The 14,791-nt window shown below is 38.0% G+C and overlaps 1 protein-coding gene and 1 pseudogene across 1 annotated transcript; one reads left to right on the top strand and one right to left on the bottom strand.

Annotated features, from left to right (window-relative positions):
• Window positions 1-593: 593 nt before the first annotated feature.
• LOC127187284 (uncharacterized) lies at window positions 594-717 on the bottom strand (annotated as a pseudogene).
• Window positions 718-11,411: 10,694 nt separating this feature from the next.
• Window positions 11,412-13,823, top strand: LOC127186857 (cathepsin G). The gene is made up of 5 exons (XM_051143159.1): window positions 11,412-11,477; window positions 12,056-12,203; window positions 12,626-12,761; window positions 12,949-13,203; window positions 13,602-13,823. Exons 1-5 carry the CDS (start codon window positions 11,423-11,425, stop codon window positions 13,809-13,811), a joined length of 804 nt encoding a protein of 267 aa, XP_050999116.1. The 5' UTR covers window positions 11,412-11,422; the 3' UTR covers window positions 13,812-13,823.
• The last annotated feature ends 968 nt before the right edge of the window (window positions 13,824-14,791 follow it).

Below are 14,791 nucleotides of genomic sequence, written 5' to 3'. Positions count from 1 at the left end.
TCTCTTACTTCTGAGACAAAGGAAGTCACTCTTCCCAACCCACCCCTGCACATCAAGTGGAATCAGGACTGAGTGCATCCTCTTTCACTAAGGCAGGGCAATGCAGCCCTGCCAGGGGGAAGTAATCAAAAAAGCAGGTAGCAGAGTCCATGTCATAGACAGCCCGGACTCCCTTTACTAGGAAACCTACATGAAGACCAAGCTGCCCATCAGCTACATATGTGTAGACAGCCCAGGTCCAGTCCATGCACAATGGTCTTTTATTGGTGCTTCAGTCTCTGTAAGCACCCCTGGGCCCAGACTATGTAACTCTGTTGGACTTCATATGGAGTTCTTGTCCCCTACAGGGACTGGTGGTCATCTCAGACTAGCTCCCTGTCTTGGCCTGACGATGCCAGTCTGGTAACTGTCTCCAGCTCCAGTGGCCCCATAGGAAGGTAGACTGTCTCAACCTCACTCCAATATGGACCCAAGGTCTCAGATGGGGTTCTTGTAGTCTTTGGGTTGCTCCCCACCTTGGGAGAACATCCAGGCCTGCCGGGCTCTGAACTGCTGTTTGTCTCAGGCTAGCTCCTTGTCAAGGCCCCCTAGGGAATATTAGGCTACTAATCATTCAGATGTTCACAGGTCAGAGCACTGAGCTTAGACATAGCCTCTCTCCCCTCTGCCACCTACTGACTCACATGTGACACATCACCCATCCCCTGCAGGTCCATTTTTTTAAACTGTAGGCACTTAGTCCTATGAATTTGCCTCTTAAAACCACTTTCATTGTGTCCCATAAGTTTCATAATCATTCTAGAAAGTCTTTAATCTCTTTCTCAACTTCTGTCTTGCCCCATTTTTCATTCAGTAGTGATATGTGAAGTTTCCATGATTATATAGGCTTTCTGTTGTTGATATACAGCTTTAATCCAGGGTGCTTAGATAGGATGCAAGGCATGATTTTGATTTTCTTGTATCTGTTAAGACTTACTCTGTGTCTGAGTATGTGGTCAATTTCATAGAAAATTCCATGGGATGGAGAGAAGAACATATATTATTTATGTTTGAGTGAAATGCTTTATAAATATCTGTTAGGTATGTTTGGTTTATAACTACAGTCAACTCCAGCATTTCTCAGTTTGTTTTTGTCTGGATACTCTATTAGCAAAAATGGTGTATTGAAGTCTCCCACTATCAGTGTGTGCATGGCAATATGTGATTTAAATTATAGTAGTGTTTCTTTTACAACCTTGGGTCCTCTTGTTTTTGGTGCATAGATGTTAAGAACTGCAATGCTCTCTTGGTAGATGTTTTTTCCTTTGAAGGATATAGTTTCTTTCCCTGTCTCTTCTGGTTAGTTTTAGTTTGAAGTCTGTTTCATGAAATATTAAAATGCCACACCTACTTGCTTCTAAGGTTCATTTGTTTAGAATTTTTTTTATCCTTTTACCATGAGAAGATGTCAATGTAAACACATTTAAATATGTTTCTTAAATACAGAAGAAGGATGGATCCTGTTTTCACATTCATTATGTTAGTCTATTTCTTTTTTTATATCTTTGGTTGTGAGACTAGCCTTTAATGGCTGAGCATGTCTCCAGCCTGTCTGTTCCTTTTTTATTGAGGAATTGAGACCATTGATACTGAGAGATAGCAATGAGCAATGTATGTTGGTTCCTGTTATTTTGTGGTGGTCGTGGTGGTGGTGGTGGTGGTGATGGTTCTACTGCTGCTGGTGGTGGAGTGTGTGTGTGTGTGTGTTTGTGTGTGTGTTCCTTTCTTTTGATCTCCTAGTCTGAGATTATTCATTCCCTGGTTTTGTTTTGGGTTTTGTTCTTGTTTTTTGTTGTGGTTAACCTCTTTATATTGGAGTTTACCTTGTATCTCCTTCAGTAGGGATGAATTTGTAGAGATTGCTTAAATTTGGTTTTATCATGGACTACCTTATTTTTTCCATCTTTGATGTTTGAAATTCTTGCTGGGTGTGGTAGTCTGGGTGGACATCTATGATCTCTTAGAGTCTGCAGGACATCTGTTCAGGCCCTTCTGGCTTTTAGAGTCTCCACTGAGAAGTCATGTGTAATTCTAATAGGTATACTTTAATATGTTACTTGATCCCCAGCACTCAGGGAGGCAAAGGCCAGCCTGGTCTACAGAGCTAATCCAGGACAGCCAAGGCTACCCAAAGGAATCCTATCTCAAAAAAAAAAACTTTCTTGATCTTCTTCTCTTGCAGTTTTTAAAGTTCTTTCTTTGTTCTGTACATTAAGTGTTCTGGTTATTATGTGCCATGGTTACTTTCTTTTCTGGTCCAAATTGTCTGGTGTTCTGTATGTCTCTTCTACTTTGAAAGGCATCCCCTTCTTTAGACAGGGAAATTTTCTTCTATGATTTTGTTGAAAACATTTTCTCTGTCTTTGACTTGTGTTTCTTCTCTTCCTCCATTCCCATTATTCTTAGATTTTGTCTTTCAATAGTGCCCCAGATTTCCCAGGTATTTTGTCACATGAATTTTTTACATTTAACATTCTTTTGGCTTAAGTATCCATTTCTTCTATTGTGTCTTCAATGCCTAAGATGCTCTCTTCCATCTCCTGTATTCTGTTGGTGAAATTTGTCTCTGAGGTTCCTGTTCAAGTTCCTAAATTTCCATTTCCAGATTTCCTTCAGCTTTTCCTTTTCTTTGTTGTTTTTTTCCACTTGAACTAATTTACTCATTTCTACTGTATGTTTGTGTTTTCAAAGACTTCTTTAAGGGATTTATTCACTTCCTTTTCTGGGACCTCTATCATACTCATAAAGGGTATTTAAGGTCTCTTTCTTGTGCTCCAGCTATGTTGGAGACTCATGGCATTCTGTGGTAAAGTTTCTGGACTCTGGTGTAGACATACTGTTATTGGTTGTGATTTTATGATGCTGTCCGAGTTTGGGAAGATTGTTGTCCCAGGTGCTGATTTTGTGGCTGTGCTATAGTCCCACTCCCTCTACTGGAAGTCTTGGATGGTACAAGATATGGCCAGTTCAAGTCTATACCCCTACTGTTCAGTCTTTGCTAGGGTCACCCTCACAGATTCTTGGGAGTACCCATTGCTCTAGGTTTCTAGCTCATTCCTGCAGTGCCCTCCAATTCCAGTTCTCCCTCCATCCTCAACCTGAGCATTTTCTAAAGAGAGATTTGATTTTTTTTCCCATTTGTTGTGCTTCAGCAGTTACATTACAGCATTGACCCTTATCTGAGACTGGAAGCAAAGGGAACTGTTTTGCTAACCTGCTTCCTTCATCTTGATTGCAGAGAGTAATACTGTTTGCTGTTTATGGGGGTCTATGGACACTATTTTGGCTTTTTCTTCCTCTTTCATCTTTTATTATCATATACTAATTTTTCAAAGTAGTGGGTTTCCCTTTGAAAATTTCTTATATGCATAGAGCACATTTTGATCATATACATCCTCTCCTTGCCCTTTCTTCCTGCCCCAGCCTCGTCTCTCTCCATATTTCTGATAGTTCTGCTACCATGCCTCCTTGTCTCCAAAATTCACACTTGAAAGAAAGTACATGGCATTTGTCATTCTGAGTCTGGTTTATTTCATTTCTCCTGGTGATCTCAGCTTCTATCCATTTCTCTATAAACAGCATACTTTTCCCTTCTTATAAAACTAGAATATTTCAGCCTTGTCTGGCATGGTGGCACATACCTATGACCCCAACACTAGTGACAGAGAAGAGGACTGATAGTCCAAGGTCATCCTTGGCCACTTGGAGACTTTGAGTCCACCCTGAGATCCTGTCTGAAAAAAAAAAATAAGTAAGTAAAAATATTGTATTTCTATTATAGAAAAACTAGATAATATAAAGATGCAAATAGGGGTTACATAAAATTGCCCTTCTTTCTGGTTATTGCCCCTTCTCCACAAAATTAAAATTAAATTATATACATGATTTCATACTCTACTTTTTCCACCCACCATTAGAGAATGCAAGTTTCTGTATGCCACTAAATAGAACTTAAGGTGAACTTTTCTTGCTGGCTGGACAGCACATCATCCTATGCTGTCTATATTGCTGATTTAGATGGTCTGTGAGGTTTGTCAAGACAGTCTCAAGATTTCTTGCTTGCATTGACCTCTACGTAGCCTTGGGAATAAGCTTTTCTGTCAGGCACGCTGAGAACCTGTGACATCCACATGTGTCTTCCCTTCTAAAATCTTAATCTGAAAGGTTTTCTGTGGACACAATTGCAGTCACATGCTTTAGGATCCTCTGACATTTCAGTCTCTCCTTTGTCACCTGCTGCTCTTACATGGAGAGCAACACACAGTCCAGTTCTCCATTAAGGAGTATGGCTTCCTGAAGACACTTATGCCAAAAGGGCTGCCAACATGGACAAAATATCCACACTCAGTGGAGACATCTGAGAGGCTCCCAAACACCCTTTCAAGAGTGACACTAAGACAGCCCTCAAGACTGGTGGTCACTACAGTCCTGGTCTCCTACAAAGTCATGAACAACTAAGTTGATTTCTTAATAAGGTGGCAGGGCTCTGACCCAGCTGCAGCTGGTCACTATCTGCCCAGAGGATTGGCATGTGAGGCTTATGCTGCCTGGGAAGGAGATGGGAAGCACCCGCTATTAATGTCCCAACACCCCAGAGGAGAAAAAAAAGTAACTGACAGAAATGTAACGGAACAGCCAAAAACAGATGCAACCAGCTATGAACATTGTGAAATATATCACAGTCTTACTTGTTCAAACCACATTTTTTATTAAATAAAAACATTTTAAAGGTATGGGCACTATTATATTATAACGGTCCCCTTTCTACTCAAATGTTCTCTCCAACACCCACCCTATAGCAAACAGAATTTTAAATATATATAAAGTGCAAAATACACTCATTTTGAAAGTCCACAGAGTCTATGAATACCGTTGAAAGAATGGGTATGAGGCAACCATTGCAGTTTATGTCGGGAAATGAAGACGCTCTCCAGAAATCCTCTATGATTCTCCACTCCAACCCTAGAGGTACTGCGACTCTTCATGCAGTCTTCTGTGCAATCCTTGGATGAAAGCTTCCTTTGCATTTCTATCCACGGATGTGTGGTGATGCTGGTATCTCAGTGTGCTTTAACTTGCTGCTTTGCTGGTACCTGGTGAGAGTAACAACTCTCCAGATGGTTACTGGTGAGCTGGTGTACTGCTTTGAGAGATCTGTTAAAGTCCATTATCTTGTTAGTTATTTATCGTTTGTGCTGGTTTTTAGAAGCTCTTTATGTAAGTTGATTCACAAGTCTTTTACTGGTTGTGTATGCTCTAAGAATCTTGTCTTTGTTTTCTCCCAATTTCAATGTATCAAATCCATCAATTATTTTCCTTATGTTGCTTACATTTATTATGCATAAAATCTTTTTAATTATTGTGCACAATTAAAAAAATATAAAATAAAATTATACAAAATAAAAATAAGATTTAAAATCTTTTAATTGTTTGTACAAAATATAAAGATACTGATACACCATATTTTCAAGTCTTTTGTCTCCCCTAGAAACAATTTTTAATATGGCATAAATCAAAGGTAAAGGTTTATCTTTTTCACGTAGAAAATATGTGCCCCTGTAGGACACTGGAAAGGCTTGTGCTATATAAATATCATTTCTCCGTATCAGTAAAATGAGAATATTAGTCTTTACTATGTCAGAGGATGCAATCTCTATCACAAATTAAATGTCCAGCCAACAACCATATCACCCTGACCATGCCCGGTCTCATTTCATCTTTAAAGCTAAGCACAGTTGGGCCTGCTGAGTAATTTGATGAGAGGCAAATTGTACTATGTGGTGTGTCAGTATCTGACTGTGTGGGTCAAAGAGCAAGACTTTGCCCCCACAAGTTGTCCTCTGAACTCTATCCGTATGCTGTGTGGCCCTCATAGGCACACACACACAACACACACACACACACGAGAATCCTACAAAGTATTTCTCCATAACAATTAATCTACATGTCAACTTTGGGAAAACTAACATTTTTATAGTATTTTCTTCCAGTTTACGTACGTGGAATCCCTGTGTTTAACTCCTCTTAAATGCTTCTTTGTTGTTTTGTTTTGTTTTGTTTGTTTAATTTTTGCTTCTTTGTTTATTTATATAGTCTTCACCAAAAAGTTATCACATACATTCAATTATATTTTATTTAGTTGTTTTCATGAAAATAAATATCAACTTATTATTTTTTCATTTTCTAACACTAGTGTTACACACTATGTAAAAAAGGATATATATACATATACATTATATATATATACGGCCACTTTGTTATATATATATATTATATATAATCTATATATACGGCCACTTTGTTATATATTATATATTACGGCCACTTTGTTATATATATATATATATGGCCACTTTGTTATATATATATATATATATATATATATATATATATATATGGCCACTTTGTTATATATATATATATATATACGGCCACTTTGTTATATATATATATATATCTGGCCACTTTGTTATATATATATACGGCCACTTTGTTATATATATATATATATATACGGCCACTTTGTTATATATACATCTATATACGGCCACTTGTTATATATACATATACGGCCACTTTGTATATATATATAATATATATAGGCCACTTTGTTATATATTATATATATATATATATACGGCCACTTTGTTTATATATATATATATGGCCACTTTGTTATATATATATATATATACGGCCACTTTGTTATATATATATATTATATTATATATACGGCCACTTTGTTATATATATATATATATTATATATATATTATATTATATATACACACGGCCACTTTGTTATTATACATATATATACGGCCACTTTGTTATATTACATATACGGCCACTTTGTTATATCTATATATATACGGCCACTTTGTTATATATATATACGGCCACTTTGTTATATATATATATATACGGCCACTTGTTATATATATATATACGGCCACTTTGTTTATCTATATATATATACGGCCACTTTGTTATATATACATATATACGGCCATTTGTTATATATCATATACGGCCACTTTGTTATATATATCTATATATACGGCCACTTTGTTATATATAATATGGCCACTTTGTTATATATATATATATATACGGCCACTTTGTTTCTATATATATATTATATACGGCCACTTTGTTTATATATATATGGCCACTTTGTTATATATATACATATATTACGGCCACTTTGTTATATATATACATATATACGGCCACTTTGTTATATATATGGCCACTTTGTTATATATATACATATATATACGGCCACTTTGTTATATATATATATGGCCACTTTGTTATATATATATATACGGCCACTTTGTTATATATATATATATATACAGCCACTTTGTTATATATATACTATATATACGGCCACTTTGTTATATATATATATGGCCACTTTGTTATATATTACATATATTACGGCCACTTTGTTATATATATATATATACAGCCACTTTGTTATTATATACATATATACGGCCACTTTGTTATATATATATATGGCCACTTTGTTATATATATATATATATATATACGGCCACTTTGTTATATATATATATATATACGGCCACTTTGTTATATATATATATACGGCCACTTTGTTATATATATACATATATATACGGCCACTTTGTTATATATATACATATATATACGGCCACTTTGTTATATATATATATATGGCCACTTTGTTATATATATACATATATATACGGCCACTTTGTTATATATATATATGGCCACTTTGAGTTTTTATATATATATACGGCCACTTTGTTATATATATATATATATATACAGCCACTTTGTTATATATATATATATATATACGGCCACTTTGTTATATATATATATATGGCCACTTTGTTATATATATACATATATATACGGCCACTTTGTTATATATATATATATATACAGCCACTTTGTTATATATATACATATATATACGGCCACTTTGTTATATATATATATATGGCCACTTTGTTATATATATATATATATATACAGCCACTTTGTTATATATATACATATATATACGGCCACTTTGTTTTATATATATATATATATGGCCACTTTGTTATATATATATATACGGCCACTTTGTTATATATATATATATACAGCCACTTTGTTATATATATACATATATATACGGCCACTTTGTTATATATATATATGGCCACTTTGTTATATATAACATATATATACGGCCACTTTGTTATATATATATATATATACAGCCACTTTGTTATATATATACAATAATATACGGCCACTTTGTTTATATATATATATGGCCACTTTGTTATATATATATATACGGGCCACTTTGTTTTATATATATATATATATATATATATATATATATATATGGCCACTTTGTATATATACATATATATACGGCCACTTTGTTATATAATTATCTATATATATGGCCACTTTGTTATATAGCTATATAGGCCCACTTTGTTATATATCATACATATATCTCCGGCCACTTTGTGTACTATTATATACGGCCACTTTGTTATATAAACTATATCTCATACTATACACGGCCACTTTGTATATATATACATATATATACGTGCCACTTTGTTATATAAATATATATATATATACACGGCCACTTTGTTATATATATACATATATATAACGGGCCACTTTGTTATATATATATATATATATATATATATATATATATATATATTATATATCGCCACTTTGTTATATATATATATATGGCCACTTTGTTATATATATATATATATACGGCCACTTTGTTTTATATATATATATATATATATATATATACACGGCCACTTTGTTATATATATATATATATATATATATACGGCCACTTTGTTATATATATATATATATATATATATATATATATATATATATATATATATGGCCACTTTGTTATATATATATATACGGCCACTTTGTTATATATATATATATATGGCCACTTTGTTATATATATATATATATATATATATATATATATATATATATATATATATATATACGGCCACTTTGTTATATATATATATACGGCCACTTTGTTATATATATATATACGGCCACTTTGTTATATATATATATACGGCCACTTTGTTGGACTCCTATATCAATGATGGTGACTTGGTTGTAGATAGTTTTAGAGTCTCTCTCCATATTTCCCTATCCACAAATATTACAGCTTGGTTTCCTCCTTTCTGGTCTTCAAACCTTTTGCCTCTATTTCCTGCCTAACTAGCTAAAACTATTAGTGTAACATGGAAGACAATTTGTATCTGGATATTTTTATACGGTTTTTCTCTGAAAGAAAAATCTTTTGATGTTTCACTGTCAATTACAATTAGTGTGGAATTTTATGGAGTCAGATTTGTTACTAGTTTGCTGTAAAAGAAAATTAATGAAGGATTGTGAATTTTAGCAAATGTTTGGGCCGTTTCCCCCCATGTTCTTACTTTATGTAAACAACAGTGTTTCTCTATAATCAGTTGGTTGCTACAGCAACTGATCATCAAGTGCAAAGACAGCCACATGCTCCTAAGATAAACTCAGACTTCTCATGATGTAATTTTCTGTTAATGTGATTTGATGTGTATCAATGCTCAAAAGCAATATTGCTCTATGATGCTCCTGTCCCATATGGGATGGCTGTCGTCTGGACGTTTCACTTGTGATAGACATTGCATCCTCTGACACAGTACGGTTTTGAGTTCTTTTCCCTCTGATAAATAACATTTACAAAGCACAAGTTTCTAATGTCCTATATGGACACATGTTTTCTGTGTGGAAAAATAAAATATGACTTTTTATTCATAACACATCAAAAAATTATTTCTAGGGAGAACAAGGGGCCAAGTGCAAATAAGGATTTTAAAATATGATGTGTCAATATGTTCATCATAGATAAATATTATTATTTTCATTGGATTTGGTGTTGAAGTTATGCTACTCCCATAAAGGGGATGGGAGCGCTGTGTGCAGAAGTCATATAACTGCCTTTGATGGTTGTAATTGTCAAGGTTTATAATTCATGAGTTCAGTGCCTTCTCTTGGACACCAGTACCTCCCGAATAGACTCACCATTCCTTGACTTTGGGCAGAAGACAACTTCTGCAAGGCAGTTCTCAGGCTTTCACATTGTTGGGTCATTTTAAACAGCCATGTTTCTGGTTGTTTTCAGTGGAAAAGTTGCCACAAAATCCTTGGTCACTGGTATAAAATGTCCCACACACGCCTTCATTTATATAACTGAGTGTGTACCTTTTATACCTCTTTCTTCTGTGTATGAGGGATATTTTATCCTTTTCTTTATTTTCACACAAATAATGCTTCTAAAACCGGACAAAATGTTGAGACAGCACAGAAATTAAAGTACACAGAATGCAAAGGTAACAGCGCTGGGTGCTCTTCTCTCTTCCTTCATGCTGCTTCTCCCATATAAACATAAATGTCTAGCCTGGCAGTGGTGGCTCACACCTTTAATGCCAGCACTTTGAGGCAGAGACAGTTGGATCTCTGAGTTAGAGGCCAGCCTGCTCTACAGACTGAGTTCAAGGATGGCCAGAGTGTCACAGAAAAACCCTGTCTCATAAAACAAAACAAAATAGAAATGTCAGAGAACGTGGATTAAGATGGGATTAAGCTCTGTAGCTCTAAAACTACGTGTAAAACTGTGTATGAGATGAGATGAAATAAGCTGTGAGAGAATATACATACATATATATATATATATATATATATATATATATATATATTAGACTCTGTGCCATAGCATGCTCTCTGAGGAAGAAAGTACCAGGGAACAGAGAAAGCTCATACTTTGAAGAAGCATCTTTCCTCAATCGTCAGAGCTAGGCTCATGTGGAGCAAACACCATTTTGTGTGTGTGTGTGTGTGAGAGAGAGAGAGAGACAGAGAGAGAGAGAGAGAGAGAGAGAGAGAGAGAGAGAATTGACATTCACTGAATCAATGCTCTAATCACAGAAGGAGAAGGGTAGAAGGAAGTAGCCACCATTTTCCTTGAATTATTGAGTGCAAACTTGGGACAAAATATTCAAAGACCTCACTCTTTGCTGGGTTCCTATTTTGCTGTCAGCAAGGGCATAGCAACTACGTAGGACTCCACACTGGCTTGAGCGGCACTCTCTTCTCCCAGGTTACTGGCAGTTGGTGTGCAAACCTCCTAGGAAGCCTGGGTGATGAAACCTATCACACAAGCAGGAAAATGGTACTGCGACTTCTCTGCAAACCCTTCCTTCCTCTCCAGAGGAGGATAAAAGTCTGGCAGAGAGAAGTACAAGCAGCAACGACTAAGCAACGTTTCTGGGAAGATGCAGCCACTCCTGCTCCTGGTGACCTTTATTCTACTCCAAGGAGATGAGGCAGGTAAGAGACCAAGCACACCACAGAGATCTGGTCCTGTCCTACAAACTAGAACTAGGCCTGTTGCAGCAATCCTAACTCTGTATTGTTGAACGAGTTATTTGAACTCACATTTCCTCAGTTTCCTTATCCATAAAATGTAGATAACATTAATACTTCCTCATAGAGTTTCTATGGCAGTTAAACTGGTTAATGCATGAGAGTTTTGTCATTGGCTCTGATGCATAGAGTACTCTATAAATGTGTTCTACATAAATTTATTCAGTAGCTGATCTATCAAAGCCCAGAGACAAGTGCCAGGGAAGAAAGAAAGCTCATGCTTCGGGAAAGCATCTTTCCTCAATAGCCAGAGCCAGGCTCGTGTGAAGCAAACATCACTCTCCGTTTGGAGAAGGGACACACAAAGAGCTGGGAAGGGGGTGAGTCTCCCTTCTAGCCTTGAGAAATTCCTGTAGAGCCTTGGAGTCTTCTCCCTGCACCAGATGTCCCCTGAAACTCTCCTGTGTCACCTCTCCCCACATTCCAGCCTTTCTAAGGCCTCCTGTCAAGCACACAGGTAAGTGCCAGATGCTTCTTTGCAGGAAAGATCATTGGAGGCCGAGAAGCTAGGCCCCATTCCTACCCCTACATGGCATTTCTTCTGATCCAGAGTCCAGAAGGACTGAGCGCTTGTGGAGGGTTTCTTGTGCGAGAAGACTTTGTGATGACAGCAGCTCATTGCTTGGGAGGGTAAGGAACTCAGGGGCTTCTCAGGGAGCCAATATCCCCAAAAAACTTCTTCCTCGGAGCTTCCTGAGAGTATGCCATTACATATAATTGTGATGAAAGGTGACAAGATGGGAGAAGGGAGGTATGGAGCAAAGTGCCCATACATAGAAAAGGCAGATATCAAAAAGAATAGAAGGCAGAAGGCACAAGCTGGGCACTAACTATGAATTCAAACTGGTTCTATTTAATCTGCTGTCCCCAGTTCAGGGTTTCTGGGAAGCAGCAGGGAGGGGTCAGGCCCAGGGCCCTCTATGCACCTCTCCCACCCCTACTCTCTCCGGCTGCAGTTTTCCTGCCCTTGGGCCATTCATCTGCCCTGCCAAGCTGCTGGATCTAAGATCCCGGTTATCATATCTACCTCTCAGCCAACATTTCTTTTGCAGATCCATAAATGTCACCCTCGGGGCCCACAACATCCAAAGACAAGAAAGGACCCAGCAACACATCACTGTGCTCAGAGCCGTCCCTCATCCCAATTACAATCCTCAGATCATCCGAAATGACATCATGCTCCTGCAGGTACTACCATCCTGACCCCTGGCTCTCCAGCCGTGCCTGCTCCGTCTCGGTGTGTGGCTTTCCTGTGTTCAGGAACTATTGAGGAGGGTGTCAGGGCAGGGTTCCCGGGTGGTGGTAGGGACACAGAATCCCTGGATGTTGATGAAAGGTGGCAACTAAGATGGAATGTCTACGTTCTTCCTGACAGCTGAGCCGCCAAATCCGGAGGAATCGAGCCGTGCAGCCCGTGGCTCTGCCTCAGGCCAGCAAGAGACTGCAGCCTGGGGACTTGTGCACAGTGGCTGGCTGGGGTCGGGTGAGCCCAAGCAGGGGTACAAACGTCCTTCAGGAGGTGCAGCTAAGAGTGCAAAGAGACCAAAAGTGCAGTGGTCGCTTCGAATCCTTCAGCAGTGAGACTCAGATCTGTGTGGGAAACCCAAGAGAAAGGAAGTCTGCCTTCAGGGTAAGAGTATGAACACTTGCAGGTATTTCTTAGGACAAGGGACTCAGGGCTCACAGAGGTCAGCAGGGCATGTCTCTGTCTCTTCAAGCATGGGGACCAGAGCAGAGCAGAAAGGGTTTTACTTCCTCTTCAGGAATGACAGGAAGACCCACAATTTGACTTACTGGGGAAAGTGGACGTTCCCTGATGGAGTGACCTGGAAGCAGTAACATTAGCTAGGTCTGAAGCTGAGCAGCTTAAAAACTCAGGGACTTGACCCCTACAAGCCTATCAAGTGCCCATGCCACACACAGGCAATTGAAGGAGTTCAACAACCTACAGCTTCTCTGGGAGCAGGTAACATAGGGCAACAAGAGCCAGCGGCCTGGTTTCATGTCCTTCCCCTCCTCTGCTCACAGGGTGATTCTGGTGGTCCTCTGGTATGTAACAATGTGGCCCAGGGTATCGTCTCCTATGGGGACAGTAATGGTACTCCTCCAGCTGTGTTCACCAGGATCCAGAGCTTCATGCCCTGGATAAAGAGAACAATGAGGCGCCTTGCACCACGGCATCGGAGAACTGCTGACTCCCTCTCTCGGGCACAGACCAACTCAAGGGGATTTCCATAGCCTTGATTAATTTCTAGTGGAGAGTGTAAATTTTTGTTTATTAAATATCATTTAGTGCTGTCTTATTGTGTTTTAACGCCTATGTTAAAATACCACATTATGGTGTTTTCATGGTATTCTAAACAACAGATGTTTATTTTGCTGCATTTGAGAGGCTGAGAATTCCAAAATCTGGCACCAGTCATTTGGTGTCTGATGAGGTGCTGCCTCACTAGATCCCAGCTATCCTAATCCTGCATCCTCACTTGTTAGAAATGGGTTCCATGGGGGGCCTCTTTACTAGTGTGATTACTCACAAGGCCTCATCTCTTGCTATCTATCACTTCTCTCCTAATCTCCTTAAAATCAGGGTTAGGTTTCCATGTATCAATGATGGAGGAGTGTAAGCACTCATTCTCCAGGGAGCACCCAAGGACACATGCCTCGATAGAGTAAAATTCCTCCGGAAAATGAGTTTCCTTCACCACAATGAACAAACGACATCCTCTACCCTCAGCCTGGAAATGGAAACCAACACCTTCCTTTCCTTAAGCCATGTGTCCCTGTCTCCCTCAGCTCACTCTCTGAAGTAACTGCTCTCCCCTGGGCAAGATTCTTTCTGCCTGAGACCCTCCCATTCGGTGCTGAACTGTGCAGGCACATAAGCTGATCAAAAGGGCAGAGTTGCAATTCTGTTAAAGCCCCATTTAAGAAAAATATCAAACCCATCAAAACAATAAACTTTTAATAAGTCACAGTAGGACAACCAGATAGCCACTTGGAAGTGGGAAAGATAATATTGAATAAATTCCTTACACCACACTCAGAATTAAGCCATAAGTGCACACAAATGCTAAATATTAAACTACAAAAGTACCAGAAAAGAGGAAAATAGAACATTAGTATGTTTAAACACATGCCAGTGTTCGTAGGAGCACAAGCCACAAAAGTCAAAATAGAAGCAAGGCAGTGTCCTTCAAAGATTGTAGTTCTTGTCTAAA

The sequence above is a fragment of the Acomys russatus genome, chromosome 3, assembly GCF_903995435.1.
Source record: "Acomys russatus chromosome 3, mAcoRus1.1, whole genome shotgun sequence".
Taxonomy (NCBI): Eukaryota; Metazoa; Chordata; class Mammalia; order Rodentia; family Muridae; genus Acomys; species Acomys russatus.
Note: the sequence above shows the minus strand (reverse complement) of the source record. Positions and strands in the feature narration are given on the sequence as shown.

Coding starts and splice junctions, on each gene's coding strand:
- LOC127186857 (XM_051143159.1), top strand. CDS start 11,423: ATGCAGCCACTCCTGCTCCTGGTGACCTTTATTCTACTCCAAGGAGAT. Junction 11,478..12,055: donor ACTCCAAGGAGATGAGGCAG/GTAAGAGACCAA, acceptor GCTTCTTTGCAG/GAAAGATCATTGGAGGCCGA. Junction 13,204..13,601: donor AAAGGAAGTCTGCCTTCAGG/GTAAGAGTATGA, acceptor CTCTGCTCACAG/GGTGATTCTGGTGGTCCTCT.